Source organism: Aythya ferina, assembly GCF_964211825.1.
Source record: "Aythya ferina genome assembly, chromosome: 26".
In the NCBI taxonomy this organism is placed as follows: Eukaryota; Metazoa; Chordata; class Aves; order Anseriformes; family Anatidae; genus Aythya; species Aythya ferina.
The window spans coordinates 1,597,827-1,620,858 of record NC_140324.1 but is presented as its reverse complement, the minus strand read 5'-3'; the positions used below and the strand labels follow the sequence as shown (position 1 = coordinate 1,620,858).

At 59.5% G+C, this 23,032-nt stretch overlaps 1 protein-coding gene across 1 annotated transcript; it reads left to right on the top strand.

Moving 5' to 3' along the window:
* The first annotated feature begins 6,999 nt into the window (after positions 1 to 6,999).
* Positions 7,000 to 20,428, top strand: LOC311423860 (nuclear receptor ROR-beta-like). Its single transcript, XM_084498383.1, has 10 exons — positions 7,000 to 7,141; positions 13,948 to 14,033; positions 14,108 to 14,249; positions 14,540 to 14,953; positions 15,405 to 15,526; positions 15,707 to 15,839; positions 16,758 to 16,865; positions 17,191 to 17,301; positions 17,692 to 17,804; positions 17,953 to 20,428. The coding sequence occupies exons 1-10, from the start codon at positions 7,135 to 7,137 to the stop codon at positions 18,112 to 18,114; spliced, it is 1,398 nt and encodes a 465-aa protein (XP_084354509.1). The 5' UTR covers positions 7,000 to 7,134; the 3' UTR covers positions 18,115 to 20,428.
* Positions 20,429 to 23,032: the final 2,604 nt, after the last annotated feature.

The following is a 23,032-nucleotide window of genomic DNA, read 5'->3' as shown; positions in this document are numbered from 1 at the left end:
CGGCGGGGCTGCGCCACGCCGGGGACCTCCCGCTCCTCCTGTCCCCCCCGGCCGGCTGCGAGGGTGTGGGGCTTGGGCGAGCTTTTGTTCCCCATTGCGCTCCCGGGCTTGGTTGCTGCTGCCTCCCATCCTTCTGCAGTACCTGTCCTTCTGCAGCATCCATCCTTTCCTGGCACCCATCCTTCCCCGGCACCCATCTGTCCCCAGCACCTACCCATCCCCAGCACATCCTTCCCCAGCACCCATCCTTCTGCTGCACCCAGCTGTCCCCAGCACACCGACTTTGCAGTGTCCTCGCAGAGACCAAGGCTGGTTTTCCTCTCTTCCTTCCAGCCTGAACAATAATGGGGTTCACAGGAAAGGAAACCCCAAGCCCTGGTGGCCCCAGGGGCCATCTCTGCATCTCTCTCTGCGGTTCGGCGCACCGCTCACCGCTGCAATCCAATAACAGTGCCCGGGTGGCAGAAAGTGGGTCAGGCACATTGGACACCATGTGCTTCGCCTCCCCGTTCACACTCCTTATCGCAGCCCTGACGGTAAATAAACCAGCCGGTCTCCCCAGCAACCCGCGCTGTGCCGGGAGCGGAGTCCAAGGCGAGCCCAGCCAGCCGGGACTGAGCGGATGAGCGGGGACAATCGCAGGGCAAAAACCCTGAGCCCTTTGGCACGGCGTGGGGATCGGGCTCTGCACCACAGCCAGGAGTCCCTGCAGCCACCCCAGTGCCCACATCGCTCCGTCCGACACCCACCACTGGGTCCCAGTAGGGCTGGAGGGGTTTGAGACCCATTTCTGGGTGCGAGGCGGGCTCTGCAAAGGGCACTGCATTCCCCAGAGCCACTCACTGGTTCAGGTAAAAACCAAGATGGGAAAACTCCGGAAAACTGCAATATTTCAAAACTGGTAAAAGCCCTTAATATACTGCTTTGTGATGGGATGTTTTAACCGATTCAGGGGGGATGCTCCCCCAGCTGAGCTCCTTGGAAGGGCTGCGCCCATGGGCCCTGCCTGTTTGGGGAATCTTTAGGGCAACGAGGAGCCCACATGGCTCTTTCCCCACTCCCTACCAGAGGAAGCAATGTCTGAAAGCACCCCAGCATCCCTGACCCACTGACCCACAAAACCAAGCCCTCCCGGAGGGGCCGAGCGAGGGGCCGTGCCCCGATGCCCCCGCAGAGCATCCCCCCCGTGGGCAGCCCCAGTGGTCACCAGCCAGGCTGCCCCCCTGGCATCCCCCGCCCCACAAGACGAGCTGCTCAAAGCTCAGCCCTTTGTTTTGTGCTTTCATATTATTTAATTCTCCTCTCCTCACTTGCACTTCAGGGGCAGTGGCTAAGCCCTGGGTTTTGCTAAGCTGGGATCGTATTAAAAGAACAGAGAGGAAAAGAGTTTCTCGTGATAAGCTGCTTGCGGTAACGGAGATGGATTTAAGGAAACTGCTCCCGTAGCAATATTATTGCCCAAATGCACCCAGAAAACGTGAAGCATCCAGGGGATGTGGGCAGGGAGCAGGGACGGCCCCAGGCTCATCCCAAGCAGGGGGACCAGGATCAGCCCCAGTTCCCACCGGGGCTGGGACCGGGGCCGGGGGCACGCCTGGGGCTGGGGCTGAGCCCGTTTGCTGGAGGCAGCGGGTGGCTCACCTGGGCTCCGGCGATATTAAGAGCTAAGTCCCCGGGCACGGCTTTTTCCAGAGCGGCAGCCAAAAAGGTGCTTACGGGGCCGCGGACGGAGGCTGCCAAGCCCTAATTAGAGGCGCTCAGCAGTGCAGTGTGCTAATATGCAACCTTTCGCCTCTGGAGGCTGGGATTTAAACCGCAGCAAAGGGGATGTGAGCACTGGAGCTGTTTGGTACAAGAAGGTGGAAACGTCCCTTCCCTCCCCAAACTGCTGCTGGGACTGGCTGGGGGGGGAAACATTGCAAACCGGGAGCTGCTGGCACTCCCTGGCTGGTTGGTGCTCAGCGTCCCCAAAATCACACCACAACCATGCAGCAGGGCCCCCAGATACACCCCCAGCCCTCCTTGGCAGGGAAAAGAAGGTGGAGGGGGCTGAAAACGGAACGAGCCCCCGCGTTCCTCCCTGCCTTGCCCAGCTCTTTCATTCTCCCTCTCTCCGCATTAACGCGTTAACTTTGGCCAGAAGCTTTTCCCACTGACCTACTGATCTTTCCTATTTTGGTCCCTGGAATTAAGGGATTGCTGGGATTAACTCACGCTAAAGCCTCCCGATCGGCTCTGGTGCGGGACACGCGGGTACCAACATAGCAGGCAGCTCTGCTGTGGGGAGGAGAAAGCCCAAAGGTGGCCGATGCTGCAGGCAGTGCCCGTGCACAGCCACCCTCAACCCCTCTAGCCCCTTTTCCTCCCATCCCTGGGTTTTCCCAGTTTTTTGTTTTGTTTTATTTTTTCTTTTTTCCTCCTCCTTTCCACCTGCAGACAGAGCTGCAGCAGCTCTGGAGCCTCTTCCCCCTGAACCACCCAGTTCCCAGACACAGCTCAGGCAGCCAGGAGGGAGCTCTTGGCCAAAAATTTGCCAGTTTGTGGCCAGTATGGAAATTCCCCCAAACACAGGCTGTCCGCCTCGGGGAACAGCCCCAAGGTGTCCCCATCCCGTGTCCCCTCGCTGCTTGTCCCCGGTGCAGGGACCAGGTCCCCGTGCGTGCCTCCTGTGGTGGCAGGTCCCCAGGTCCCCGCTCGCTCGCCGCAGCATCACGTGAAACCTGCAAATTTTGTGGCTGGTGCTCGGAAGTTCAAAAAGATGGAGGTGGGGGGGGAGCAGGAACAAAACTGCTTTGAAGGTATCTGGAGATTAACTCAAGGCCAAGACGGAGGCACGGAGACTTTTACAGCAAAACCTCATTAACTGTGAGAGCAGGAGGGGGCTGGGGGGAGCAGGGAAATCTTCTAAGCAAGAGGAGAAATGTTTGATTCAGCAGAAACAAGTGGGAAAAAAGCCCCCTCGCATCCCCTCCTCTCCTCTTTTATCTGTCTCGGGAGGATCAGGGTGGAATATGCAATCTGCCCCTTTTCTCTTTCCTGTTTATCTCCTAATTACGACGCTGGAGATTCGGCGGTGCCGGGCGGGGGCTGCGCTGCCCGAGCTGGGGGGGCGAGAGCCCAGGGGGGGCACCCTGGCACCGCATCCCCTCCGGGGCCGGCAGGAGCAGCATCACTCCTGCCACGAGCTGCATCGGGGCTCTGCGGGTTGGGTGCAGCGTCCCACCAGGAGCGATGCTCCGATGCTCCGAGCGATGCCTGGGTGCAGGAAACATCACCCAGGGAGACGGGGGCCGGGAGGACCGGAGGCGATAACATCGGCGGCGGCGAGGGCTGCCGGGAGCCAGCGCCGGCTCCTCCGGAGTGAAAACAAAGCGGCGCCGCAGCGGTCTCCCGGCACCTCGGCCCACTAACCTACTTTGGGCATCGCCGCGCCGTGGGGACGGGGATGGGGACAGAGACTGGGACCAGAAGGGGCTGCAGCATCCCAAGCCTCGGCCACGCGCTGCCGTGTCCCCAGCACGGGGACGCGCGGGGACGTGGCCTGGCCGAGCGGTGGGGTGAGCCCCTAATGAAGGTTCAGCGGGCACTAATTGCTCAGGGCCCCCCTTAGGGTGCAGGGTGAGGCCAGGCGCCCCTTCCTTGGCCCACTGGTGGCTCTGCCTTCTAATTAGCCTCGTTATACTGCATCGCTGCTGATTAAGGGCCAGGTAATTGCTCCGGTGTTGGATGTCCCTTATAGCCACGCCGGTGCGGGTATTGCATAAGCGGCGGGCGTTACGTGAGCGGGTCAGGCCAGCCGGGGGGCTCCAGTTACACCCGGCCCCACTGCCCCCCTGCACAGCCCCGGCCCCGGATGGGCACAGGGATGGGGACAGGGACATCCCCCTCTTGGGATGTGGCAGGGACCTCGCTGCTGCCTCAGTTTCCCCCTTTGCCTGGCCCACACTGGCTGCAGTGGCTGGGTCCAGGGGACAACCCCAGGCTCAGATCGCAGTGCAAAGGGGTCCCTGCGGGGGGGACAAAGCACTGCCCACCCCACCGCACCCAAGCGGCCCCCACCCCACCCCAGGGACCCCACCAGCCTTTGCATAATGAACGCTGCAGGGCAGTGACTCACGCAGCTTCGGCGGGGACACGTGCCCAGCACCGTGCAGGATTTGGCCGTCTGTGGGGCTTGAAACTGAGTCACGGGGAGGTGAAGAGACCCGGCGGTGCTGATGGTGGCCAGCACCATGCCAGGGCTGGGTGAGCTCGGGGCAGCCCCGACGTGGGGCTGTGCGCATGGGGCTGCTCCCCGAGGCCGGGGCAAGGGGCTGTGGGTGCAGGAGGGGCGATGCTCGCAGGCGGGCAGAGGGGTTCGCCCCTCGCTGGGTGCGGTGCAAGCGAGAGCAAACAGTGATTAAGGAGGGGTGGTGTAATCCCAAATTCCTGCTCACCTTCAGGCCAGCCAGGGTGGAAGGAGCAGATCCTGGTGGCGGAGCTGTGCAGGCAGCTGCCGCTTCGGGATGCTGCAGGTACCATCTCCGCATGCATGGGCTGCTCGAGCCGCCCACAAACAAGGCTTGGCATTGCACCAGACCCGACTGCATGGAGGGGAAAGGTTTTTGGAGGTTCAGTGCCTTCCAGTGATACCAGGTGCAAAACAGTGCTGTGGGGAGGGAGGGGGTAGTATCCCACTGGGAGCAAAATCACCCAGAGAGCCCAGCCAAGGCTTTGCCGAGACCAGGACTCAGTCATCTCAGGAATTAAATCCAGCCAAGTGCACAGGGCAACCACAGGACCCCTGCCCTACACCATCGAGGGCCCCAGTCGGGATAAAACGGGTCCCATTCCGGTGCAGCTCCACGCACACCCCAGGGGAACAGCATCCCTCCGCCCAGCCAGAAGGGGCACGGCACAACGTCCACCCCCACAAGTGCCCACCCGGCACAGAGGTCAGCGCCGTGCACGAAGGGTTAAGGAGCCGTGGGGCGCGAGGTGCAGGCGGCGTGCGTGGGTCTGGCGTTGCTCACCGCGAGGTGTGGTGCGCGCTTATGCAACCTCATAGTTTTGGGTTGCGCCGGGCACCTGGGGGATATTTTTGCTCTTGCTCTGGCGAGGTTCGGTGGCGACTGTCACAACAGCAGCAATCTCAGTGAGTGGCAAGCACCTGCCAAGAGGGGCGAGTATGCCAGGGCCAGACTCACGTGCCCTGGGCATTGCTCTGAGTCTCAGTTTCCCCATCTGTGAAACGGGGCTAATGACGGTGACCTCCTTTGGGCAGAACCTTTGACCTCCAGGGACGGCGGCAGCCTTGTGCTGGCACAGAGGAGACTCTGGCTGGGGTGGGATGTGCAGGGGGGGTGCTCACAGAGCCCGGCTGGAAGCGGAGGCTGCGAGCACCGAGGCCGCCCGTCACCCCGTGTCCCGTCCGCGTGCCCAGCCATGCAGAGCGCGGTGGGGAGGAGGGACGGAGCCGGGAGGAAGGAGTGAATCGGAGCGGCGAGAGCAGTGAACCCGCTCCCAATCGCCATCAGCACGATCACATCAGGCAGCTGCACTGGAGCGCAGCAGCAGCTCAGCCCCCGCCCTGCTGCTTGCATCCCCCTCCCTGGCCGCAGCCCCTCTACAAAGTGCCACCGCTGCCACCTGCCCTCACTGGTGCAGGGGACAAGTGCCAGGGGTGGCCTGGGAGGGTGCAGCGATGCCACGTGTGTGGCCACAGCAGTGGCTGCATCTGTGCCTGTGGCTGATGTCACCTCCATGCCCTTGTCATGGTGGGTGCCATCTCTGCACACAGCGGGTCCTCAGGCCAGTGCCACCATCCCAAGGCCCTGGGTGTCCCTGGGCACTGCTGAGCACCGTGTCCCTTACACCCTGAGCCCGGCTCCAGCTGTGGCATGGATCGATCGCCTCCAGCCCTGGGATGTGGCACCCTGGGGACTCTGGTCACCTGGCACAAGAGTGGCATTGCAAGCCCCATGCCAACACCTCTGACGCTGCACCACAGCCACCTGGCCCAGAGCCATCTCTTTGCACTTATTACAGCAGCACCTTGGAGCACCTCATGGTCCTGGGCACAACCCTGACCCCAAAATCCTTGGCATGCACTGAAGCAGGAAGAAGGAGGATGCACGGTGGGAACAGCTCATTGCCCCCAGAGGTTTTGCAGCTCTCCCAGCCAGGACGTCCCCTTGGACCATGGCATCTGCAGCATGGTGGCACAGAGACACTGAGGTGCCCATGCTTTCTACATCACCCACAAAGGGACGCAGCAGCAGCGCCTGATGCCAGCACCTGCTTTGGGGAGCCCGCCTGGAGGTGCGCGTCCCTGTGCCAAACGGGGCCGGGCAGAGAATGGTGCAAAGGGCCGCGGTGCAGTGACTCAGCGGGACACGCAGACGTCCTCGTGCCTGGGCGAGCCGGGCCAGGCATGGCCCTCCCATGGGCGGGCAGCACTGAGCACCCAGCGCACAGCACCCAACATGCAGCACCCCACGTGCAGCAAGCACCTGATGTGCACAAACCAATGTGCAGCACCAGGTGTGCAGCACCCAGCGTGCAATGCCCAGCGTGCAGCACCCAGCGCACAGCACCCGATGTGCGTCCACCACCGTGCAGCACCCGATGTACAGCACCCAGCGTGCAATGCCCAGCATGCAGCACCCGACGTGCAGCGCCCTGTGTGCAACGCCCTGTGTGCAATGCCCAGCGTGCAATGTCCAGTGTGCAATGCCCAGTGTGCAGCACCCGACATGCAGCGCCCTGTGTGCAGCACCCTGTGTGCAGCACCCGACGTGCAGCACCCGATGCGCAGCACCCAGCGTGCAATGCCCAGCGTGCAGCACCCGACGCGCAGCGCCGAGCGCACGGCGGCGGGGCGAAAGAGGAGGAGGAGGAGGAGGAGGAAGGGCAGGAGGTGGGGCTTGAAGTGAAACCGATTTGGGGGGGCGGTGCCGTGCGGGCTCGTCATGTGAACGGCCACATGCTCGGGCAGAAGTGGGTCAGCGGCGCCGCGGAGGGGCAGGTGCCAGAGCCTCCGGTGCCTCCCGGTGCCTCCCGGTGCCGCCGCGCTCCGCAGCCACCGGCCCCGGCCCGGGACCCCATCGCCGCCCCATGCGCCCCCCGGCGCGCCCCTGAGCGCTGCCGGCCACGATGCGAGGTGAGCCCGGGGCTGGGAGGGGGCGGCGGCGGCGCGGGGGGGGACACGGGACAACGGCAAAAGTTGGCCCCGGGAGGGAGGGGACCGGGACGTCCCGCGTCAGCCCCGCCGGAGCGCAGCGGGGCGCAGGGGGCCGCCGGCGTTTGCCCCGTCGGGGGCACGGGGGGACGTCGGGGAGCACAGGGGAGCACGGGGGTGAGGGCACCCGGGACCCTCCGGGGCCGCTCCCGCTGCTCCCCAGCTCCTCTCCTTGCCGGCGGTAAAATCCTTGTTTATTTCGCTTCGTTTCCCGACGCCGGCTCAGCCCCGCGCTTAAGCTTTTCCTCGCCCTAAAGCCCCTTAATCTCCCCGGCAAGATGTTGTTCCCACCGGGGCTCGGGTTTGTCCGGCCCCCCCTGGCTCCCCGCAGCCCGCTCTGGGTGCCCTCGACCCGGCAGCGGCTTTCTCCCCCCCCCGCATCCACTGTCCCGCACAATTCCTTCTCTCGCTCAGTTCCTCCTCTCACCCTTTCCTTTGCAAAGCTGGGAGGAGGAGGATGGAGGGGAGGAAGGCTCTGGCGGGATGGAGCCGGTGCCCAGGGAGGTGACGGTGACGCAGTGGTGGCCAGACCTGATGGGAGCGTGGCTGTGCCACGACACCCTTCAATAGGATTTTTTATTTTCCCCTGGTTTTCCACCACCACTGGGACTTGTCTGAAGTTGTGCCGTGTGTGGATTTGTGTCTGCTGTCTTTGTGCCTGCGGGGACGTGCGTCTTTGAGCTCCTCAAATTGGTTTTCCTTCCTCTGCGGTCTTGTGTAACGGAGCGCGTGGGGCTGGCGAGGACAGGGCGAGCCCCCCACGTCCCCTTCCTGCCCCGCCACATCCCAGGATTTCACCTTTATTAGCGCAGAGAGAAGCATCAGCACCCGCCTAATTGATAACAGTACTGGGCTCTTACGTAGCGCTGGCACAGCCAGAGCCAGGCTTAATTAGCAGCTAGGTGAACTTTTCCTTTTTTTCCTTTTTGCCCCCCAATTACTGCATGTTGGCCCTAATTAAGGGCCAACCCCATGAAGTCAGTGTTTCCCCCATCAGGCGTTTTTCCCGCATCCCTGTTGGGCACGGGGTCCCTGCCTCTTGCTGAAGCCCGCATGGCGACGCTGACTTGATTCAATCTCCATTTCCTTCCCCGAAGCCGCCGCTCTGCCCCTTTCCCCGGGGCTTACGGCAGCTCCTCGCCTCGGTCCTTCCCGCACCGCGGCTGCGCCAGAGGCTTTGCCTTGTATAATCCTATAGGGTTTCCAGCTCTCCCAATCGCTTGTTTTGCAAGCGGCATGGCTCGGAGCGTGCGGTGGCTCGGCAGCCTTTCCAACTTGTCCTAGTGACCTAGATCTGTCATTGGAAAATCAGCGAGGGCGGAGGAGGAGCCTCCCTGCCCGCTCGGGCAGCGTGCACACGCTGGCATGGGCAAGGACGGCGGCACCCAATGGCCTTCCATGCAACGGCTGCACCCGCGCCAGGCGGGATCACCCTGCCCTTCGCCATCCAAAAATAAGGCGGGTGGGGAAGGCGGCTGCTGGCAGCTCATCATCCTGCGGGATGGGTTTTGGGATCCTCGGGTGCCGGATGTCCCCGCAAGGTGCAGGAGAAGAACCCTGGTGGGTTTGTGTTAGTGATGCTGTGGGGATGAATCACTGGGATGGGGCCATGCCCCATGTCTGTATGGCACCAGCGAGTGCTTCGTCCCAAGGGTTTTGTCCCCAAGAGCTGACCAGGCCCCAAAGTGGCTCTTGGGCATTGAAGCAAAACAGAGAGGTGGTGGGGATGGAGGCACCTGGGACCCTGGCACTGGGGTGGGCGAGTCCCCGATAACCCCAGGGAGCAGCGGCAGTGGTGCCCGGAGGGAGAAAGCGCAGGGACGGAGCCACTCGTCCCCGCAGCGGCGGGTGGCAGCGGATGGCAGCGGGTTAACCCCGCGGCATCCCCACCTCCCCGCCGGGTTTAACTTTGGACTCTGCAGCGGCTATTTAAAGAGCTGCTAAGGTCTAAATCTTGCCCTGTTTATTGGATGCGCCAGCTCTCTCCGCCTTTATTTAGCCCCACGGAGATAAATCCCCCTCAATTTAGCTGCGGGGCTGGAGGGGGGGCTCCCCCGCCCCAGCCTGGTGTCCCCCACCCGGGGCGGTGGCAGCGTGGGTCCCGTTCAGATGTGGGTCCTGCTCAGATGCAGCAGCAATGCCACCGCCTGCACCAGCCAAGGTGCAAAGTGCTGAGCCCGTGGGGTTGGGCTTGCAGCAGGGCCGGCACCGTGCCGGTGTTAGCGAGCCCACCGGCTGTGCAGCTGCGATGAAGGCACCGGGGTCGCCCCGAAGGCAGAGGAGCACATCCGAACCCTGCTTTGCCCCCTCCCAGGACCTCCTGCCGCCGAAAGTTTCCACGAAATCTCTGTTAATCGGTTAAGAAACCCGTTCCCACCTCCAGCCTCACAGTCGGCGCAGCGCCAGGGTTGCGTAACTTGAGTTTTCCTTATTGAGCCGGATCAGTCGGCCGCGCGGTGATGGTGGTGGTGACCCCGCGGCCCGGAGCCCACACTTTGCTCAGCGTGATGGGGCTGTGCCAGGCGGGTGCTCTGAACCACCCCAGCCCATTTGGGGTCAACCACAGTATAGGGATGCTGATGGCCAAAATGTTTCATTTTATTTCCTTTTGCCGGGATGCTGAAGGTGCTGGGTGCCGCAGCTTTGTTTACAAACAAAGCACCCGGCAGATTTGAGCAGGTGATAATTCCCTGCATTTATTTTTTCCGACACTCCTGCCCAAGGCCGCCTTTACCTGATGCAATCAAGGCTAATTACTCAGCAGCATCCAGCACTTGGCCCTGGGGGCAGTGCTGGGGTTGGAGGACAAACTGGGGACCGCGTTGGTCCAGGGGTCCCCCGTGTCCCCATGGAGGGAAGGAGCCGCTGCATCCCTGTGCTCTCAGTGGGGATGGGGGGAGCTGCTAATTACCACTCGCTTCCCCTGCCCGGAGGTGCCCCGACCAGCGCATCACATCGATCGTGGCAGCGGTATGGGGCACAGACCTACTTTCCCAGCAGGTTCACTGGGTAATGAGCCCGGCGCTGCAGAGGCCGCGTGCCCCACACGCGGTGCTGGAAAACAAGGGGGTATCTGGGGCAGGGGCAGAGCCACCCCCAAAATGCCTGGAGCCACCACCATCAAGGGAAACCCGTGCTCTGGTGCTGGGTTTGCTGCCATCACTTCATTTGGACCATCTGGGGAGAGTGGCCACATCCTGGCCCCTTGCTGTGGGTTGAAGGATGCGCTGGGCTCACCCTGGGTACCAGGGCATCTTCAGGCTCCTCTTGTGAGGGTTGCAAAGACCCCCCCAGTACGCCCAGGAGCCCTCGCTCCCCAGCCACAACCATCCCTCATTGATCTGACTTGAGGGGGGACAGCTCCAAAAAGGCTCCAGGTCTCGGTGCGGTGCTGAGCTTCTTGTGGTGCCCCCACCCCGGCAGGGAGAAAATAGAGGAGAGGGGAGGGAAGGGATGGGGCCACCGCGGCCGGGTCCTGCCACACGCGCCGTGGGGCCAGCCTGGCTTTGGGGTGCGATGCCCGCCCCAGGGCAGAGGAGAGGGCGGGTGGTGCTGGCGCGGGGTGGAAGCCGAATCCTGGCCCGGGGAGGGCGGCTCCGGCTCTGCCGAAACTGCGGGAGCCGCCTGCCCGGGAGGGGACACGGGTGACGCAGGGCATTGGCCATGGGGACCGTGCACGGCGTCCGCTGCAGGGACGGGGAGGTGGCACCCGCGGGGTGCTGCAGCTCAAAGCTCCTGTGTGAAGTGGCAGCGGGTCACAGCCCACCATGGGCACAAAGTGTCTACTTTGCTGCCACCGCGGTGCTGCCGCGGTCCCCAGCCCAAAGGAAGGGTTAATGGCCGTGGCCGGCGGCGTTACACAAGCGCGGTACAGGAGCGGAAAGTGTGTCAGTGGGACAGGAGGACTCCAGCAGCGTGGGCTCGAGGGATGGACGCGGGGCCAATTGCCACCGTGTGGCTGAGCCCGATGGCCGGGTGGTGGCACTTACATAAGGGACAGCCGGTGGCAGCGGGCCTGGAGTTGGGCAAGAAATATTTACAGTGGGAGGAGAGCAAATACCGCAGCTGGGACATTTTAATTGCCAGCTGGGAAATTTTCTTTTTAACCCTTTTTTACTTTTTGGCCCCCTTTTAGCTTTTAGCCCACGCAGCCCGCTGTGTTGCTGCCTGGGCGGGAAGTTTGCTCGCCCCCACCCCGATAAATCCCTCTCTAGCCCAGCCTGGCTGGGGCGTGCTTGGTGCCAGGGCTGGGGAGGAGGAGCTGGCATGGCCCTCGATGGGGAAACTGAGGCACGAGGGGGGGCGGGCTGTGGTGATTCAGCCAGGGGTTACAAACAGAACAGCAATTAAAAGCTGTTCTCAGATTTAATTGCCATCACGCCGGAGTTACGGCTGCATCTCCACGTCAGTTATTTGGGCCTAACGTCCCATTAGAGGGTCAGGTGCTCGCTGTGAGCACACGGGTGTAATTAGCAGGATGCCGTATTCTCAATTACAGCCTGAAGATGCTCGTCACAGCCATAATCGCTGGCGGTTTCTCCTTTAGGACCATTTGGAAAATTTGGGGTCAGGAGGTGATGCTTGGCCTGGGGAGAGCCCGGAGCACATTGTCCCCTCTGCCTCATCCCACTAACGCTGGAGCTGCCGTTCTCGGAGGCTGCATTTTTCAGTTTTGGTGTGCAGACAGGGCTCGGGGCCAGGGTTTAGCTGACACCATCCCACGAAAGGAGAGCATTTCTGCCAGCAGGGAGATGCTGGGGCTGGACCACGGGCACTTGGGCTCTGCCCTGTGGGCTCCAGGGCCACCCTGAGCCCGGTCGTCCCAGTGGGCACGCGGTGCCGAAATCGCTGGGGGCCGGGTATCGGCTGCGGGCGTGAGGGCGAGGCGAGATGGAGGATGCATCACCCGGGCGCTCCCGGCGGCTGCAATTAACCTTGCATAATGAACGCCGCTTCCTGCCGGGGGTGGCACCACCTCTGTCTGTCCCCCCGGCCACGGTGGTGGCACCGCCTCTGCCCCCTGTGACGCTCTTGGGGTGTCGGGGCGGAACGGGGTCCCTGTGGTTTGCACATCGCGGCGTTGCAGGAGTGGAGGCAGTGGTGGTTTGTTGGGCACAGGTTGCAGCAGAAGATGGGAAATTTGGGGTTGTCTTGGTCACTGAAGGCCGCCTGCGGTGGTGGCCGCATGTCACCATCCAGGTGCTTCAGTCAGAGGGGGTGATGCCATGGGGTTACCATAGGGTCCCAGGGGTTACAATGGCAGTGAAGAGGTTGAGGGGGCTGGGACTGGGCGCCTCACACCGCACCTGCCTGCACATCATCCCTTTTGGGAAAAGCCCTAAAATCACCCTGTGCCTTTGGGGCAGGATCTGACCAGAGCACTCGAGGTCAACGGATGGGGGCCAGCATCAGCCCGGCTGCCCCACTCTAGGGGGAAGGCTGCGCTGACCAAGCCCAGCCTCACCCAAACCATTGAGAGAAACTGGGACATCTCCGGCCTCCGGGTCACTGGGTGAAGGAGGCAACGGGCAGGAACACCAGCAGCGGGGCTGTCACCCGCGGAGGCATAGCACAGCACGGGGACGAGCCCAATGCCTCACAGGAGTGTGGGGACACGATCCTGCACGGACACAGGGGTGAGACCCCGCTGTGCCTCATCCCAGCCTCCAGCCCAGCGGTGGCCCATCAGCAGGCGAGCGGCGCTCCTGAAACCCCAGCGCAAGCCCAGCGAGCACAAAGTCAGGCGGTGCCGTGGGGATGTAACCAGTGCAGCCCAGCACCAAAACGCAGCCTCCTGCAGGCTGGATTGGGGTGGCTGTCGGGAGCCACCCCCGAAACGCAGCCCTCGATGAGAAATGGTGGCTCGGAGGGTTGGAGAGAGGCAGAAGGGAATTACCCACACTGGGGATTTGCACAGGCCCAGGAGATTTTAAATACCCATAATCTGGCCGCGGGGTTTATTTTGGCGCGGCGGCGGCTGCACAGCACCCTCGGGGGCGCGGGGGCCGGAGCGGGGATTAGAGGGTGCAGCGATGCCGGGAGGCACGTAGGAGCGCTGGGGGGGCAGCGCCAGCCCGGATCTGGGGCAGCTGGAAAATGAGGAGGATGAAGCCTATTAGCAGCTCAGCGCCAGCGAAGCAGAAGAGGGGAGGGAAGCGGATTTACGGGGGGAAGGGGCTGGGACCTTGAGCCAGCGGTTGCTATATCGGTCCTCGAGCTGCTGGGGGGGTCTGGGTGGGGAGCCAGGTCCTCTGCTTGGGCCGGACCCCCGGGCAGAGGGGTGCCTGTGGCTGCAGGGATGGGGATGCTCCCTGTGCCTGGGGTGTCCTTGGTGCTCCCTGCCCCCCCCAGCATCAGGCAAGAAATAAGGGGAATGATCCCAAAACTGAGCTCAGGGAGGGCTGGTGTACAAGTACTCTGTGCTAGGAAAGCCAGAAAAAGCTTTTCTGCCCATCTCCTGTTGTTGGAGAAGACGGAGGACCCCATGGGAGTACCCATGCTCTGGGTGGGCCTTTTTTGGGGTTCTTTCCAAGATGTGAGCATCACTGCAGGCTCATCCAGGAAGGGGCAACCTGTTGTTGGGTCCGGCCCTCGGATGACACGGCTTTGCCTCAGTTTCCCCAGCAGCCACAGAGCTGTGGCCGTCGCAGGGGTGGGCGGTCTCCTTGGTTCAGTGTCTGCCGTCATTAACCCCGTGGTTTCCCGCCCCCCGCTTTCCTCCACCGCAGCCCAAATCGAGGTGATCCCGTGCAAGATCTGCGGGGACAAGTCCTCGGGGATTCACTACGGCGTTATCACCTGCGAAGGCTGCAAGGTGAGCACGGCTCGGGCCGGGCGGGTGCTGCCGTCCCACCGGGCACCTTCCCAACCCGTTCCTGTCCCTCGCAGGGTTTTTTTCGGCGCAGCCAGCAGAACAATGCCAGCTACTCCTGCTCGCGGCAGAGGAACTGCCTGATCGACCGCACCAACCGCAACCGCTGCCAGCACTGCCGCCTGCAGAAATGCCTGGCGCTGGGCATGTCCCGCGACGGTGAGTTGTGCCCGGGGCCGTCCCCATTACTCCCGTGGAGGCTCGAGGCTGCCAGGGCTGGAGGAGAGGGCATGTGGAAATGGGGAGCGAGAAATGCTTTGGCATTTTCTAAGGGGAAAATTCCAACCGCTGCTGTTTGCTTTAAGCCTGGGTTGGTTTGGGGCAGGGGATGCATCCAGCGGGGCCCCCGTGCCAGTCAGGGCTTCTAAACCCCACACGGTGAGCTGGGACCTGTCCTGCCCTGATGTGGTGACAGCACCGTAATGTGGTGGCATTTTCCTCCCCATCAGCGGTGAAGTTCGGCCGCATGTCCAAGAAGCAGCGGGACAGCCTCTATGCCGAGGTGCAGAAGCACCAGCAGAGCCAGGAGCAGAGCGGTGGTGCCAAGGATGAGCCCGAGCCCCTGAGCCGCGTCTACACCACCAGCGTGAGCAGCGGCCTCTCGGACCTGGACGACATCTCCACGCTGTCGGACGGGCTCCTCTTTGACTTCCCCCTCACCCCCGATGGCAGCAGCACCTACTACAACCTCGACCTCCTGGCCTCGGCACAGCCCTCGCCCGACCAGTCCAGCCTGGATGTGGCTGAGGCCACGCTCATCAAGCAGGAGTCCCTCTACGAGCTGATGCTGGAGCCGGCGCTCTTCGCGCACGGTGCGCTGGAGGGCGGCCAGCTGGCTGCTGACATCTCTGTCCTTGAGATCGGTGAGTGTTTGCCCAGCCCCGGCACGGCACTGGGCATGCACGGAGCGTGCAGCCCCGGCATGATGCTCAGCATGGCGTGTGCGGCACCGTGCTCAGCACTGCACTGGCAGGACGCATCCAGCCTGGGGTGCAGCGCTGGGCACGCACGGTGCTGGGCACGCTTGCAGCAAGGGGCAGACCCAGCCAGAGCGGTCCCGGGTGCTTCTTTTCTCAGGCTGAGCACTGATGGTCGGTGCAGCTGAGGTCGTGCAGAGCATCCCCTCCTCTGCCCCTCGGACACCCAATCTGTCCTCAAATCCTCATGCATGAGCCCCTCTCCCCCTCCAGCCTTCAGCTCCAGCAGCTCCTGGGAGATGCCCAGGCTGGGCTGGGAGGGAACAGCACCAGCACGCAGGGACAGCAGGGTTGGCGGTGTCTCCATGGCTCACCACCCGCTGCCACCTCTTTGCAGACCGAATTGCCCAAAACGTGGTGAAGTCTCACCTGGAGACCTGCCAGTACACAGCGGAGGAGCTGAAGCGCCTGGCGTGGACGCTGTACTCCCCAGAGGAAGTCCGCGCCTTGCAGAGCAAGGTGGGCACCACGCTGTGAGCGGGTCCTGTCCCGGCTGTCCTAGTGCCACCTCTGCCCGTGGGTGGCACTGCACCAGGGAGCACCCCGGGGTCCCTTCCTTGCCCCGTGCGGTGGGGAGGTGGGAGGACAGGGGTCCGGGGCGGCAGCGAGCCCTAAAGGATGTCCCCGCTGTGCCCACAGAGCTGCGAGGCCATGTGGCAGCAGTGCTCGCTGCAGATCTCCAACGCCATCCAGTACGTGGTGGAGTTCGCCAAGCGCATCGACGGCTTCATGGAGCTCTGCCAGAACGACCAAATCATCCTCCTCAAAGCCGGTAAGAGCCGGGCCCCCGGCCGTCCCCAGCGCCTCCCCCAAGCAGCAGCCGCCGTGCTGAGGGCAGATCCTGTCTCTCTTCTCAGCTGATGCTTTCCGCTCGTGCTGTCTCCTCCCAAGCTTTCCTGAGCCCCCAGCCTCGCTGCTCCGGTTGCCCCCGGGCTTGGCTCAGGGGGGTCAGCAGCATCCCTGTGCCAGGAGGGGTCTGCACATGGCACCGGGGAGGGAGGCTCCCGGGAAGCCTGTGCAAGACATGACCTCCTCCAGGAAAACCCGAAACCTTCGGGAGGAGAGCATTGCAGAAACCAGAAATGGGATGGTTGGGCTTTTTTTTGTGTGTGTGTGCGCTTTTTGCCAGTTTTCATAGGAGCACAGCAGTTTCTTCCCCAGGAAAAGGGGTACCAAACACAAAATGAAGCAGGGAGAGAGAAAAGGAGAAGATTGGATTCTTCTCCCAGCAAGGGACTGGCAGGGTGCCACACTGCAAGGCTCAGACCTGGCCATGCCCAACACATGGGAGTTTTAACTCATTTCTTCATTTCTTCCTTCCATTTTTTTTTCTTTTTATTTTGTTTTCACCCTCTTCTCTCTTGGTGCTCCACCATGACATTGATCAATCCCTGTTTCTGACTGCTGAATGACTGGATAATATTTCCCTTTGGTGAAATATTGTGGTCACAATTGAAAACCAAAATAAAAAAAATATGGGGGAAAAAAAACAATAAACCAACAACCAAACCCAAACCAACAACCCAAACCCAAACTGGATTTATTGGAATAACCATTGTGCTCTTGGAAATGAACAATCCGGACCGCAAACTTGCACTGGGGGCTTTTCTCTTTCTTTCATTTGGTCCTGGGATGATGGAACCCCCCCTGCCCTCCCCTCCCTCGTCTGCTGTCTCTCTGCCTATGTCAGGTTGCCTCGAGGTGCTCCTGATCCGCATGATCCGCGCGTTCAACCCCTTAAACAACACAGTGCTCTTCGAGGGGAAATTCGGCAGCATGCAGATGTTCAAGTCACTCGGTAAGACATGCTTTGCTGCCTCTCTTTCGGGGCTTTCCTGTCCATTTGACGCCCAGATGGGGCTTGTCACCACGTGAAACTGGGACAGATCCCAGCAGGGCTCAGGAGCAAACTGAGGTGCCGTGGGGACAGGAGGGGATGAACACCCCTGCGTTTGCTTCTGGTGCCCACCGTGGCTGGTACCTGCTTCCCATCCTATCCCTAAGCTCAGCGATGTGGGCGATCCTCCACCCAGGGACCATCTCCTCTCCAAAAGCTTTCTGAAAGGTGGGCTGAGGGGTTGGGGGCTACGCAGAGCCATGACACCCGCTTCTTCCCCCATTAGGCTGCGACGACCTCATTGGCGCCGTCTTCGAGCTGGGGAGGACCCTGTGCCGCCTGCAGCTGTCGGACGAGGAGCTCGCCCTCTTCACAGCCGCTGTCCTGCTGTCCCCGGGTGCGTGGGGACGTGGGGGGGACACCGCAGCCAGGATCGGCCGGGGGTTTCATGCCAGAGCTGGGGAGAGCTGACCCTTAAATGCTGGTGTTGCTTCCTTGGTGGATGATTGGGGGAAAAAAAGGCATCTAAAAATGATTAAATAAAATGATTGGGAGAAAAAAAAAAAAAAAAAGAAGACATCTAAAAAGGTGTCTGCCAGGCCAGATCTCCTCGGTGGATGGCAGAGCTGCACTGCCTGTGCTGCGGGGGGCATGGGGAGGGGCTGCGGGGTTGTCCCACCATCCCCAAAGCCACCCCGAGGAGCAGGAAAGGCAGAATGAGCAAGAGGTGCCAGCGCCATGCGGGGTGGGGACTGGCTCATGGCACTGACCCGGCCGTGTCCCACAGATCGCCCTTGGCTGACGGAGTCCAAGAAGGTGCAGAAGCTCCAAGACAAGATCTACGTGGCCCTGCAGCACGAGATCCAGAAGAAACACTCCGCCGAGGACAAGCTCTCGAAGGTAGCGGTGCCAACAGCATGGGAAGCCCTGCTGGGCTGGCGAGCGGCCGTTTTCTGTGGGGATAACACGGCCCCAAGGGAGGGGGAACAGCAGTGTGCGGGGTGCTGGCTGGGAACCCTGTGTTCACCGGCTCCTTCTTTCCCTGCAGATGGTTTCCAAGCTGCCCCTGATGAAGACCATTTGCAACCTGCACTTGGACAAGCTGGAATTTTTCCGTCTCCTGCACCCGGAGACGGCCATGAACTTCCCACCCCTCTATAAGGAGGTTTTCAACTCGGAGCTTCAGTACAGCGACCCGCGGGAGAGCTAAGGCTGGGAGCCACCAGCCGCCTCCTCACTCCCCAAATCTGTGGACGAACTGAACTTCAGAGGTTTGGGGCAGTTTGTTTAAGTCAAGTAATCAAACCCAAGACAACCTGGGGGAGGCGGGGTATCTCCCCAGCTCCGTTTCCTTGCTGTGGATTGCAATAGCTCTTGAATGTAAAGCACCTTGAAGGAAAAGCAAACTGACTTTGCCATACTAATGAAATGAATGTGAAATCTCCGCTCGGGAGAGGAGATGCTCCTGTAAGTGGCAAGGCACCGACTCCTCCCTGTGGTGCATGGATCCGGGGGAGCGCACTCCACAAGCACGCTGTTGTGCTCGTGGCACGGTCCCTCCCGCGGTTCCAGCTGCACTCTGTCACTGATATTATTTTTTTAATTATTTTTTATTTTTTTTTTTTTAACCCAAACACAAGGCATGGGATGAAGAAGGGGCAATGCAGACTCATTGGGACAGGGGTGAGCCAGGCGGCTGAGGGCAGCAGCTGGCTCCCAGCTGGACCTGAAGAGAGGGCGCAGGCAGAGGCTTCACTTTAGTCCTTCTCCCATGGGTGCAGCCTAAGGAGCTCAGCCCAGAAAGACCCAGCCATGGCTGGGGCGGTTCAGCACAGGATTTTGTTGCAGAGCAGGCTGCTTGGAGGGAAAGGAGGCCCAGCGCAGTGGGGGAGAAGTTTTGCAGGGTCTCCATGCCCTCCATCGAGGTGTTTGCCCAAAGGCTGGGGCTGGGTGGCTGAGCTGCCCCCTCCCCAGTCTGGATGGCTTTTCAGAGCACATTTTTTTGAGCACCCGAGAGGGGCTTTGCCCTTGTGATTGTGGCCAAATCTCGGCTCCTGGCTGCTGCACCCCAGAGGCAGCCACGTGCCGCTCCCTGCGTGATGCCGTGAGTGGCGGCTCTTTCAGGTCCTGGCTGTCAATTTGAGTTTTCTTATTGAGACCTTTCCAAATTCCCTGTGGCTCAGCACCTAGAGCAGGTTCTGTGGCCTTTCGTCCTCCTCCCAGTCTGGAGCTGGAGTCCTGCTGCCGTGTCCGCAAGGAGCGCTGCCTCTGCCACGGGTCAAGCTGCACCCAGGGATTTCCCCCTGGGAGCTCTCTAGAACTGTTTATTCTCTGCTTAGCAGAACCTGAGGGCTTTTTCGGGGCGAAATCTGTCTTCGGGGACAGAGGGAAGCAAAAGATCCTTATTTTTTTCCTGGGAAGCTGTGCTGCTCCGAGCTTGGGAGGCCCAAAAGGCAAAGAAGGGACAGTTTTGTGGTGTGATGCCGGCAGGGTCACTTGAGGGGCTCTCTGGCCAGGCTCTGCGTGTGTTTTTTTCAGTCCCTGTTCCTGCTCCTCCTGCAGTGAATGCCAAAAGCAACAAGAGAAAAACCTGCTACAAGGCAGCCCTGTTTTCTGCTGACAAAGGGCTAAAATCCCAAGCTCCTTCTCGCTTCCTATTGATTTCTCATGCGTCCAACCACATCCTCTGGCAGTTTGGATCATCACCGAGTGTGAGCCGAAGACCTTCATTTCTGTAACTGCACACCCTAAACCAAACGAGCAGCTTTCTTAGTGATGTAGGGGATATTCATGCTTTTAGTTAAAAGACCTCCTAGGGAAGAACATGGACCAAACTCGATCAGGGAAGACTCGCCAGGAAGGCGAAGGGATTTCTGCTTCTGTGTGAGGCCAAGACAAACTTGGGACTGTGCTATTCCCCGGCAGCTGCCATCCACCACCCACAGCTGTGCGCTTTCTGGTTTTGTTAACCACCGTCTGAGCTGATTTTTGGAGCGCGTTGGAGTTCATCAGCCTCGTTTCTCTCCCTGATGTCAGTAGACCCCACGTCTCCGGTGAAGGCTGCCGAGCGTCCCAGCGGCCCCATGCAGTGCTGAGTGCCAATGCGCTGTTCTCCAGCGCGGTGTTAGCAGGGGTGGGGATGTGCCGTGCTTGTTTCCTGCCCTCTCGGATCCTAAAGCTTGACAGAAGTGAGAAGTCAGTATTGCCTTTTTCGTCTAGAGGGTTGTGCCTTTTTTGAAAAATCATTTCCGACAGCACTGTTCGCTTCCTGGCTCCTCTCTCCGGGGAAGGCAGGCCTTAGGGAAAAGCACTCGAGAAAATGAATGTGCTTTGCAGAGGGGTCTCTGCCCTGCTGCAGAAACAGAGGGCAGGCGATCCCTTTCTCAGAGGAAATAGCTGCGGATGTTTTGAAATGTTTGGGAAAAAAAGCACACACCCTTCTTCACGTCCTTGGTACTTGTCAGCCAACATGCACGACTGGTCAATGTCACCGTTTTCATTTCATCGGCAAAGAAACCAAGAAAGCACCTTAAATCAGGAAAAGACTGAGCCCTCGCCATGAGGTGTGTTTTTCCTGCTTACAGCATCTATCTAATGGGAGAGATTTGGGATTCTGAGCAATAAAAGCTGACGTGGGAGTCTAGGGAAGCCTGGAAGTATTATAACACTAGTAACTCAACCTGCCAAACTGCGGGAACCTGCACTTTTATGTTCTCTTTAAACGAGCCCCCTCATCGACTAAATTATTCCTTGGGAGAGGATCAACTGTTGTTTCACAAGAAGGGGAGTTTGGGCCCTGGTGCCCATTGTGCCACCATCTGAGAGCTGAACAAATGCCCAGGGATCTGGGCAGGTGCCCTGGGGCAGGCGGTATGCGTCGAAAGGGATGGTAGCTGCACACCGAAGCCCCTGTGGCACCTGTGCTGGCCGCAGCCCCTGCTTTCGGCTCGCTCCTCTGTATTTGCCCAGATAAACAGGGCCATGGTCACTGTGCTGAGGTCCCTCGTGCTCCCCTCTGTGCCACCAACAGACAGCGGCTTGGCATCGCGAGGAATTGAGCTTTAAGGGGAAGGGAGAACAAAAAAGCCTGGGTAGAAATGCCTGGAAAAGGGAGACTTGCGTGGTCCCTTGCACCGGTGTTGCATGTGAGAAGTGGAGAGGCTGCGTTGGAGCCCTGAGACCCCAGACTTGCTCAGCCCTCAGCGTCTTGGAGAAATGTTTCCATCCCACCAGCAGCCAGACGTTTTGCCGCTTCATTTTCAAAAAGACCTGAGAAATGGTTTCCTTTAGCAGGGTGACCTCAGCTGCGAGGGATTGCTCTTTTCCAGATGAAGATTAATTTTGTGTTTGTTTGTTTGCTATGGCAATTTAGCTGAGTGTGCATTTCCACCTCCAGAACCCTCACACTGTGTATAAAAATGGATAAAATATATATAATATATATTCTTGTGAATGTTGGTGCAAAAGAGAAAATATATAAAGTTTCAGTCAGCTTTATGTTATTTTTTATCTATATGAATGAAAGGAAGAAATGGAAAATTATTTTTTTCCATTTAACACCCTCCACACATACCTACCTGTAGATACCAACAGGTTTTATGGAAATGTTTTACTTTTTAGATTTAGGAACATGCTTCTGTTCTCATTGAATGTCTGTCTTGTAAGATTGTAATTTCTATTTTTTTAAAGAAAAGAAAATAACTAAATAAAACTTCCTCTTTCAGACCAGTCAGCTAGGAAGGGAGGGCAAGGGAGGGAGAAATGTTTATTTAAGGACAAAAGCTTTGTCTGATTTTTTCATGACATTAAATAAAAAGTAATATAATGTATGGACGAAAAACTTTTTATTGAGGTGTATTCTATAGGTATATACATGTATATTGCACAAAATTTACAGGAAGAAAAATAAAGTCTGTTTTACAAGGTAAAAATAGTAACATTGGAAATAGTGTGATTCTAAATTTTAGCAAATGCTGAGGCTGGAAGCAAACCCCTCGAAGTCATGGACTAGCCTTTAATTGTTCAGCTGGCTCAGGACCAAGCTGTAATAGACACCACGATCCAGCACGCTGTTTGGAAACAAAGCTAAACAGTAGAGGTTTTCAGGTGTTATTTATTCACTTCAAACCAGGCATGCACTTCAGTGAGCCAGGGAAAAATTTGGATTTGTCTCCTGCGTGTGCGCTGGGTTTGGAGCCCTCAAGAGCATTTCCCACGTTGCTGAGCATCCTCTATCCCGTGCACTCAAAGCGGGAACAGAGCTTGGGAAGAGGGCTTGGCATGGGAAACCTGTCCAGGTAACACCCAGCTGAGTACAGTAATCTCACCCTGCAGTACGGGAGACAAGTTTCAAGACAGGCAGGACATGGATTTGTTTTCAAATAATACCCACGCTAAGAGGGAAGAAAGGAAGACACCTGCCTTGAATACAGCAAGGATACAAGGACCTGGGTGCAAGGATACTTCTCCATCAGGATGCAGTGGATCAGAGGTATTGCATGCAAAACAACCCTTTTCTCCCTTGAAATCCTCACCTGGCAGTGAGCTCCCTGCTCACTCCCTTTGCAGACACAGAGCCATTGTGTCCCCATGCAGCCACGGTGGAGCTCAGGGAGCTGTGGAGCAGAGCGAAAACATGAACGAGGATCTCACCTCACCTGCTCCGCAGCCAATACTGCCCTGCTGCTCCCAGGAGGCAGCATGTGTCCTCCTTCGCTGTTCTCACCCACAGAGTTATATATTGCACAGTAAAACCTGGCTGCTACGGAGAGCCGGGAACAGCCAGAAATAGGGCATGGCTCGTGGGGACGCAGGGAAGGAATCATCCAGTTTGGACAGGGAGGTTGCAGAGATGGGGCACCTGGCACCGTAGAGAACTGCTGCACCTGGGGCAGCGTGCAGAGCAGCTGCAGCTCTGGCAGCTCTGCAGGTGTAAAGCCCACAACCCTTCTGAGCAGCTGTGTGCTAACACCTTTATTTGGTTTTCATCTTTAAATAGCTCCCTTTTTTTTTTTTTTTTTTTTTTTCTTCTTCCAGAGGAATCACAAGCTGGGCTCTGCCACCCTGTGTCCCATCAAGCCTTCTCCCAGTAAGCAGTCTTGTCCCTCTTGCTGGTGGCCCAGTATCTC

Excerpts from the sequence above, each read along its gene's own strand:
- LOC311423860 (XM_084498383.1), top strand. Across the intron at positions 15,840-16,757 it reads AATCATCCTCCTCAAAGCCG|GTTGCCTCGAGGTGCTCCTG; the intron begins GTAAGAGCCGGG and ends TGCCTATGTCAG. Across the intron at positions 17,302-17,691 it reads CGCTGTCCTGCTGTCCCCGG|ATCGCCCTTGGCTGACGGAG; the intron begins GTGCGTGGGGAC and ends CGTGTCCCACAG.